General features: G+C 49.8%; 1 protein-coding gene across 15 annotated transcripts in view; it reads right to left on the bottom strand.

The window, feature by feature from the left end:
- Window positions 1–460: 460 nt before the first annotated feature.
- Window positions 461–9,823, bottom strand: part of B3GAT1 (beta-1,3-glucuronyltransferase 1) — an 84,819-nt gene continuing 75,456 nt past the window's right edge. For all 15 annotated transcript variants that reach the window (XM_068659100.1, XM_068659102.1, XM_068659101.1 and 12 more), the window contains 2 exons: window positions 4,070–4,187; window positions 461–2,810 (listed from right to left, as the gene is read on the bottom strand). In XM_068659100.1, coding sequence (XP_068515201.1) covers window positions 4,101–4,187 — 87 coding nt within the window. In that variant the 3' untranslated portion in view covers window positions 461–2,810; window positions 4,070–4,100. The remainder of the gene's footprint in view (window positions 2,811–4,069; window positions 4,188–9,823) is intronic.

Raw genomic sequence — 9,823 nt, 5'->3', positions numbered from 1 at the left:
AGTTTCCCACCATTCCCACCCCTGCCCTCACTTTAAAGCACCTGAAGATGAAATTCCCCCTTGTAAAGCAGCAGCAATCAGATTTTGGCTCTACAAGAAGCAAAGGGATTGCACACACAGCTGTAAATGGGAGAGCACATTCATACTTCCTAGTTACACCTGCTGTCCTGCTGTGAAATTGTAGATTTTTGTTGTTGTGTCCCTCTAAAGAGAAATGTGGAATTTATGAAAATGTGTTTTTTTTTTTTTTTTTTTTTTTTTTTAACCCATCAGCTCCACAGTCACTGAGGAGCTGCCACCATTTTAGTGAGAGATCAAGCTGAAGCTGTGAATCTGTTCAGAGTCTCTGAGAAGTCGCTCAGCCCCTGCTTTCTGTTCCAGTAACCGGAGGAATCAGGCTAGGAGAGAAACACCAAACATGCGCACTGGCTCTGATAATGGAGTTGCAGGGTATTCTGGCTCTTATAAACCATACTTAATTTTATTTAACAAATTTAAATACAGTTCATTTAAAACTGAGAACAGACTGCAGCTCTAACACTCCATCCTGACCAGAGCTGGTCTTACTGAACACGTATCTCTGCTGCCAAGAACCATGGTAGCCTCCGTGCAAGCCCAGAGCCGTGTGACCAACTTTGAGGAGAGTGGAGCACAAAAGCAGGGTTGTGTTCAGAACCTGATCCTTTTGTGTTTCTCTGGAAGTTATTTCCTTCCCAGAAGGGAAGGTTGCAATTCAGCAGGGGCTGGAACTAACATTAGTGAACAAAACATGCAGCCAGGAGGGGACATCACTTGGAAGCTACTTGAATAGCACGAGAGCTTTGTCTGCCTTTAAACCTTTCCCCTTCCACTCTAGTGTATGCAGACTGAACTGAGCTTGGGATGCTAGTACAAGAGCAGAATAAACCTGCCAGAGTGCAAAGAGCTATTGTTTAATGCAAGGTAACAAGCCTGTTCCCATACAGCAGCTGGTGGCCAGAAGGATCAGATGCTTTCTATCCAAGTAGCACTTCAGCCAGTGCATCTAAAGGAACATTTTTGTGAAGGCTGCGTAGCAAGGCTTCTGTGACTGGGAACTCAGGAATGCAGCTCTTCCCCAGTAGGTTTGAAAGAGAGTGGGAGAAAATAAATTGGAAATAAATAAATAAATTAGGAAATACACAGTCATTAGTTCAACGGGAGGCTCCCGCAATGTGAAGCTAACAAAGTTATAATGCTTTGATGATTCTGTGTGTTAGGGCTAAAAATAACCAAATTTCTTTTCAGGATTATGTTTTCCCTCAACTCAAAAGTAAAATTGTGCTTCAGCCCCTTTTGAAAGAATGGGGACACTGGGGATTGATCACATTTGACAACAACTATGGAGGGAATAAGGGTGTTCTGGTGGTTTTTTAAAGGGCTGGAGGTAGGGAGAAGGGGTAAGTTGTACCTTTGTTTCTTTCTCAGCAAGTTTGGCACTCTCAAATAGAGTCAACCAAGGCAGTACCACCCAGGTTCCTCTTCTGCATTGCTCAGTCATGTCTCTCTCACTGAGGAGCAAAACACAGTTTCATCAGAGAATAAATACCCTTTCATCAGTGCTATCTCAGCTCCTTTCATGTTACAGAGCAGGGAGGAGGCAACTACTGTTCTCCTTAGATAGTTTTCCAACCTACCTCAAGCCAGGGGCTGAAGAAACAGAGCACTAAGCCTGGGATCCCCTTTACAAAGGTGCATCAAAAGTTAACTCCAGCTGCTCCAGCGTGACTTTTCACGCCAGTAGCTCTGCAGTAGTGTGGCGTGGCCCTGAAAAAGGAGCTAGGGCTGAAGGATACATTGCACCGGGATGGTAAATGCACTGAAATCAGCGGTTATCATTCAATCCCTAGTATTAAGCAGTTAACTTTATTTTTTAAGAGTAGAAATTCAGCTTTCTGTCGGAGCCCCCTTCAGAGAATCCCACACCTGCTGTTCATGTGAACCAAATGAGAGCTAAATAGAACGAAGATCTGAGTCCAGATTAAGTGTTATGGTGTAGGGCCGCAACGATCTCCTTAAAACCCTCCCCCAGTTATTTTAGCATGGATGAACAGAGAACCGTGTGCTGTAAACATAACTCCATCCAGAAACACAGAGGTATGTCAGAGCGCCCTCCCAAACCACGAAACTGCTTAAGGGAAAGGAGAGGGGGTACAAAGAAACAGAAATAGTTATGGGTTTGTTTAACCTGCCTTGCTTTTCCCCCTCCCCCAAAACCTTCCTGTCTTGTGCAGCGTAATAAACACGGATCAAAGTAGGTTTAAAATTAAGGGCTAAGGTGCCATCTCAGAAGGCAGCTGTCCCCTCCACGAACAGAGAGCTGCTTAGGCTGTCGCACACATAGCCACCAGGTACGTGTGTCTCCAGGAAAAAAAAAAAAAAAAACAATCATCAGGGGCCAACACGCTCCTGGGGGCGTTCTCACCCTTGCTTTCAGGTCCTGGAAAGCAGCCCCCTCAGTCCAGGCTACCATTCCAGCTGGGCCACGTCTTCAGTGCATCATGCCCTGCATGCGCTTCTCCCAAACCGAGCATCTCACGAGGCAGCTGGTCTTGTACAGAAGTCGATGTCAGTCCTGTATTTTCTGTGCTTTTTCTTCCACCTCCAGAGCATCTGGTTCTGCTCAGAGTCCAGGAGGAAGGGCAGGGGAATCCGGGTAGTTTATGTATGCAGTGTTGCTTGTTTTCAGTACACTAAAACTCTTGGAAGTCAGCAGAGGTCCTGGCTACTGCATGTCTGGCTGGCTGTATGCTGTGGAGAGGAACCTTGGAGGCTGTGCATGAAGAAATCTTCTGCAACAGAGACACAAGCAGCATGTTTATTACCCTTCTGCCTCGCTGCAGTTAGCTGCCACCCCTTGGAACTAGCCCAAAACCCATCTCGGATTGCGGATCTGTGACTGCTGCTGCTAGGCAACTGGTGGTGGTGAGAAGCAGTTGTGACAGCAGCGAAGAGCTACGGCCTCTCTGCAAAGCTGCTATATATAGTGCAGGCAATGTGCAGCCCAGGCTTTCCTCTGCTGTCCTGCCAACAGGCCGCAAACGCAGGCTACTGCAGCACGCAGGGCTCCAGCACCACAGCCCAAGGGAAGGTGCTGTAAGAGAGCTCATTATGGTTAAAAATACACCGCTGCTGAGAAAATCCAGCCCTTTCCCATAGCCCTCGCTGCTCTTCTCTGTGTGTGAGAGGAGAAGAGACCAAGGGGCAAGCTCCTCACCCCTCCAGGCCTGGTTTGACACTCCAGTTAAAGGAGGTTGTGCATACATTTTTTTTTCCATACTTTTTTTCCCCATAATAATGAGCAGCAGTGCAGTCTGGATGCAGGTATAAGCAAATAGCCCAGCCTTCCCTCGAGCAAAGCAGCTGCGGAACGCGCTCTGGGGATGCAGAAGATTTAATGCACCGGGATGCTCAGGTAATTAAGGTGAGAAGCCAGGGCATGGACAACTAATCAAGATGTCAGCCACCAGTGCATGCTCCTGGGCTTTCCTTCTTTCCACTGAAAAAGATACTACAAGCTCACCTTAGGTAAATAAATACACGAAGCCTCGTGTGGGATTTAATCCTCACTCTCCCTTACTTATCAGTGACTTTGTGTGGCTTGTTTGGGGATCTAAATTAAATTCTTCCCTCCGTGAAAGCTTCTGTCTGACTTTAAAATGCTTTAGCTGATACTGGCTTAGCTTCCCTCAGGCATTTTCAGGTGGGCGAATCCACATCTCTCACCCTTGTGCTTTAGCTGTGCGGTTAATAAGGAACCCATCTTGCTTAGACAAGTTCTTTGTTTTGATTCTTTAAATAGTGTAACTTCTGCCCAAACTCTCGCAGCCTGGATTTCACCAGGTATTTCCCCTTTAGCAGCTTATTTTAGAGGTTTCAAAAAGAGAGATTCGTTAATAATCTCTATGTTTTGCAGTAAGGGAGGGTCAGATATGTGAAAAATTGCACTCAAAAGTCACGTTTAAAAGAGTTCATCTTTTTCCTGTCATAGTCTAGGATTTTTCTTCTTTACTGCTGCTTCCCATTGCAGCTGAAGCCCGTAAGCTCTTACCTGGTGTTGGTCTCTGCCCAGCCACGCGCAGTCAGATTTCCACGTTGGGATCTGTGAATCCTTTCTTCCCCTCGTTCACCAGCACAGGCTTTTCCGTCCTCGTATGCCAGACTAAAATCTGAAGAAAGCAGCAGTCATTAGCTGCATCTCTTCACTGCACTAACAAATATTCTTGCACATTAAATCAATAGTGCAATTTAACCAGCTACCCTGGAGCCTAATGGTGCATTCACAGCTGAAAGGAGGTTTGCATAAAACTTCATTTAGGTAGGCCTACTGATACCCAAAATGCACAGTGCACAGAAATTACCTATTTTACAGTGTACTGTCTTGGGACATTAACCTGCTCCTTCCATGTAGTTATCAACCATCTTCTGCGAAAGGCTCATCAACCTTTCCACTGATGTAAGGCAGCTCCCTCAGAAGCGGGGAATCAGATGCATGTTTCCCAGAGTCGAGTTCCTTGCTCTGGTTCTTGGTTACGTTACTGCACACCACCTCCAAAGCCCCACGGGCCTGCCCTTTGAAACGCTGGCCCCGAGCTGCCACCGCTGTTCTCCACCGGGTGTAATGGGTTGCAACTTGAAGGTCCCTCTCCAACCTGCTTAAATCAGAGCTGAAGCACGTCAGGATCCTAACTTGTACTAAATGCTTCCCTCAGACCTGGCAGCAAAGTTTAATGTAGATCAACAGCTGTGAAAGAGAGCTGGAAAAAAAATAATGAAGAGGTTGTCTAACGTTTGGGGTGTGGGGAAGCATCACAGGTCCATAGTTTCTACCAGCTGTGCTCCACTACAAGCCCAAGCAGCTCTGGAAGCTGCTGAAAATGCTCTCCCCTCACCAGACTCAATTAAACTCATTGTTTTGCTCCTAAACCTGCGTTGCTGGGAGCAGTTTCCTCCCTTCAGAGCTGGTTTCCTGCTTCCTTTCACCTGCTGGCTGCTATTCCCTGCCTCGCGGGGTCTCCCTCCAGTTGCTATGACAATACTCGGCGCCTTTAATCCAGCTCTCTGCCAGCCGTTTCATACCCAGTCCCTGCTTTCCTGAAAAATTAGGCCACATTCTGCTTCTGAGGGACCAACAAAGCCCTCCTCAAACCCTTGCAGTTAACCAGGAGCCCCCCCACCTCCCCGAGAAGCTGTTTGACCGAACGTGGCTCTGATGTGAGCGCTCGCCTCCTGCACAGGGCTCCAATCTCACCGGCTGATACCAAGGCAGCGAGACCAACCGCGGCCTGCAGTGGGGCCCAAACCTGTCTCATCGCTCCCGTGCAGCCACTTCTGAGCCCTCTCATCCACGTGTGCTGTTATTAGCACCCTGCTCACCCGCTGCAGCCGCGCTGCTGCAATTCCTGCTCGCTTTCTTCTCCAAAGGCAGAAGCAAACAGGGCTCCGCGAGTGGCTTCTGGTGCTGGGAAAGCGTTCGTTGCGGGCTCCTCATCCAACACAAACCTGAACGCAGGCCAGGTGCTAGGAAAAAAAGCTCTTGCAGGCAGTTCTTTCCAGCGGGAGCAGGTAGGAGCTGTTCCCCACACAACCACTGAGCCCCGCTGGTGGCTGGGCACCGCGCTCTGCCAGCGGCACGGTCGCCTTCAAACAGCTCTCACCACCGAGCCACGCGCTCCGTGAGCAGCAGACCACAAACACAGATGAATTGCTTTTCTTTTAGATTGCATCCCGCTTCTACGTCGTGAAACCCGAGTGCCAAAAAGGCAGTTACGTTGAATTAGCTGACTAAAGTTGACTAATTTTCACAGTTTGCAGCTTGATTCAGCGGCTTCTGCCATTCCTCGTGCAATGCTCTTTAACATGGGAGGGAGCTCACAGAAACACCTGCTTTTCCTCACAGTCAATTGCTTGATTTTTTTCCACAAGGAGTGTGTTTATGTCTTGGGGAAGCTTTGGCTTGTGCAAAAAGCACAGCTTGTATTGGAGCAAACAGGGTAGGGGACCATGTGTGCACCACTGACCCATACGGGTCACCAGGAGAGTGAAATCTCTGCTGCTGCAACTCCCTTCCAGCCTCCTCATCCAGAATCGCAGGACTCAGAACAGACCTGAGAGATTTCAAGGATTCATTTCCATCGCAGATTTTTTTGTTGTTTTCCAACAGGAAATTAAAAAGCAAACAGGCAAAAAGTTGACCTGCAGTTGGAGGGGATCACAGATTTCAGGCCTCCATGGAGGACACCGATAATTGTGATTTGAAATGGAGGCTACTCAATGTGAAGGAAAAGAGACAGCAAGCTGAAATGACAGATTTGCTTCCTCCCAGCTTGTGCTTAACCCAATTCCTGCAGGGGCTCGTAGGCATCATGGAGGCCCCGTTCTTGCCAAAGCCTGCCCGTTGGTACACTGTGGAGCAGGGCAGGCAGACAGTGCAGCAAAACCCAAACAACTGGGGTGTAATTACGTCTTTCAGCTGTGATGCAGGGGATGGCATTGGCACAGCAGTTCTGGTGGCTAATCAGGACATGACAAGGTGAAAAGAGCCCTCCAACTTCTGCACATCTCATAAAAATCAACAGCTCCAGCACTGTTGTGGCGTGCATGTGAAGCTTAACCAACAAAGCGCTGTTGCATAGCAGCCGGGTACTGACGGCTCACTGCAAACCACCAGGCACAAACCTGCAGGAATACAGCAGCCCCATTTCAGGAACAATCTCACCAAAACGAGGGCAGATCTGCTCCATCCGTACCCTGCTGCTCAGCCCCTGAAAGAACACAAAGAGCTCGGGAAGCCAATTCCTCTGCCTTCCGTCTGTAGCACCACAGGATAAAATCAGAAGGAAGCAAAGTATTCCTTTGCAAGCTTTCTTGCCTGAGGCTGACGTTTTCCTTCCCTCCTTGCCCATTCTGAGCCAGTTTTAGCAGTTTTAGATCTGTGATGTCACGAAGCAGCCGGCTCTGGTCCCTTTTGCTGTGTAATTTCCTGGCTGCTGCAGGGCCCACAGGGCTCCTCCATACACACGAGAATTTATTCCCCTCCCAGAGCTGGTTCCAAGACCCCCGGTGGTCACGATGTCGGTTTGTGGTTGAGGTACTGCCAGGACAACTCTCTGCTCCCTGTTTTCCAGCCTCACCCAAAGAAACGCATCGGCTCCGATCTCCCTGGGGAAACGAGCGGGTCCAGGAGTAGCTGGGATGAGACGCATCATTTCCACTGGTATCTTGTGGTCTCTCCTCTCGTACCAGTACCAGCTGAGGCTTTTGAAGAGCTGGGGCCACTGCTAAGGTCTCTCCCCTTTGAGCACCCTCTGACAGTGCACTGCAGCTCACTTCCTCAGGCATTAATGGAAAACGGGGAGCAGAATATGTCCCAGTTACATCAGCCTTGTGGGAACACAAGATCTCTGAGACCTTGATCCTGTCAGGTTTGATGTATCAATGGATTGGAGAGAGCTCTGCCTGCTCTGGTGGTGTGGGGGGGGACTGCAGAAGCAGCAGGACGCAGAAATACACAGCTCGCTTGCATGGCCTCGTTCCCTTACAGCTCCATAGTAAACCAGTCCTTCCCTCCTGATGAAGAGGGTTAACTCCTTTCCACTGGGCAATTAATGCTTCCTTTTCTCCCTCATTTTGAGCAGATCTCAAATCAAAGCAAATAACCAGGACACATGGCTTTGGCCAAAGCTCAAGCTTTCTGCAGGAGCGAGCGTCTGTGGGCCGAGGTCAGATGAACACTACCAAGTGAATACCAGCGCTGTACCCAAGGAAGACAGCATTTTGGGAGAACAGATGTCTGTGCTTATCTCACATAGCTCTCTGATCCCTCCTTAATGACTGTACCTGAGCACATCATAATCTGTAATGTAAATCTCACCGCAGAGCAGGAGCGTGTCTGTGCCGAGCAGGGCAAAGCGTGCCAGCTTTGGAGGAGAGCTTCAGCCCTGGGGCAAGAGGACCCCAGGTCCCAGCCTGCTTCTGTCCCTCTCTGCTGCTGGTGTGGACTCTTCACCTCACCAGGAGCGTGAACAAAACAGCAACTGGAAAATGGAAGCTGCTGGCAACAGCTGAGAGCAGAAAGGCAAAGCTCCACCTGCAACGCCACACGCGGGGTTTGCCAGGAGCGGCCAGCAGTCAGTGCACAACGAGGCCCCTTGTTGTGTCAGATCCCCGCAGCCCAGCCAAGAAAAGGAATGCAGTCTGCTCCAAATCCTGGCCGGCTGCTCCTGCGTCCTCATCAGCTCTGACCTGCAGCTCCCGCAGCACAGCCCTGACCCAGCAGCCTGGCAGCGCCGTGTCTCACCTCCTGCCTGCAGATAACCCTTCCCTTCCTCTCCTTCCTCCACGTGTTCCCCAAAACCATCATTTCTTACTCGCAGCCTTTTAAACAAAGCCTGTTTCCCGTAGCTGTTTTACAGCAGGGATGATCTCTCGGAGATTGCATAACCACGGGGTGAAAGTCCCTGATCTGTGCACCAGGCTGGAAGCATCTCCCCCGATCGGCTGGCAGCTCACATCTCAGCCAGTGCCTCCCTGTTAGCTGGTGGGGCACAGAGAGGGGAAAGAGGCAGGCCCGGGTGTGTCTATATCCTTCTCCACCAAACCAAACCAAACCACAACAAAAAACCAAACCAGAGACCTCCAAATCACACTCGTGAGGTAAGCAATCCACTGCAGCCCCTGCTGGGCTGGCCTTTTGCGAGCCTGTCTGACACAGTGCCCGCGAGCACAGATCTAATTTTAACCCAGTCCCTTGTCCCAGCCTCAGCAGACCATCTGTGCGATGCTGGACATGCCCAACCACAGACACGCAGAGTTAAAAAAGGAGGCACAGCAGGTATCAGATAATAAATAAAGTCATTTCTCCCCCGCAGTGCCTCTTCCTTGTTCCTGGGCTCCTTGTGCAAGCGCTGCTGAACATCGAGATCCTGCTTTTACTGGGGCGGGGAGCCACGAAGCAGTGAGGATGGAAAGCAGAGGCAAAAGTTATTATTCAAAGTAACCCCAAAAGGGATGGAGACCTGGGCCCAACACAGGCTGTGTCAGCAGCACCAGCTCATTTATTAAAAAAAACAAAAATCTACCTGGGAGGATTACATGATAGAGTCCCTAAATCAGACTGGGTGGCCGTCTGCTACAGACAGAGGCACGAGCACTGCACGGGGGTCTCTGATCCCAAATGGAGCCCCTCCGGTGCCGGCTGTGCTCAGGGCACCCACTCACAGAGCTTCAAAGCACGACAGCATCGCTGCTGCTGTGCCATGATTGATGCCTGTCACGCTAACCAGCACTGTCTCATTGTATCTCACATGTTTCCCTGTCATCCCAGATAGATTTCCATCTGCTGGCTCTCATCTTTGCCTGGGAAGTCTTCAGGGCAAGAGCCATCAGTGTATCCTGTCTTTCTATCTTACTTAGCACAGAGGGGTGCTGCTCCATAACCTGGTGGCTCCTAGACAATGTGTAAAGTCAAACAATTCACAGTCATCACCTGCAAAATCCCCCCACAAGGAAGCTTCATGGAAGCCTCCCAGGGCTCGGAGCACTACCCCAACCATTAAAACATTTCTACATTATCCCTAGCACACAAAAATCAGCGTCGTTGTGGTCAGCTCTAGCGATATTTTACTGACATCAAGAGGGAAGAGGCAACGGTGCAATAAGGCAGCTTTTATGTGCATGGTCTTTCCCTGCAGGCAGGGAACAAGAAGGCTCGGTACTGCTGGGCTGCAGCTCAGACAGCTCCAGAGAGCCAGGTCCTGGATGATGCTGGCTTACTGCAGGCGTACCGGCACTCAAAAGCTGCCCC

Source organism: Anas acuta, chromosome 23 (genome assembly GCF_963932015.1).
Source record: "Anas acuta chromosome 23, bAnaAcu1.1, whole genome shotgun sequence".
In the NCBI taxonomy this organism is placed as follows: Eukaryota; Metazoa; Chordata; class Aves; order Anseriformes; family Anatidae; genus Anas; species Anas acuta.
Note: the sequence above shows the minus strand (reverse complement) of the source record. Positions and strands in the feature narration are given on the sequence as shown.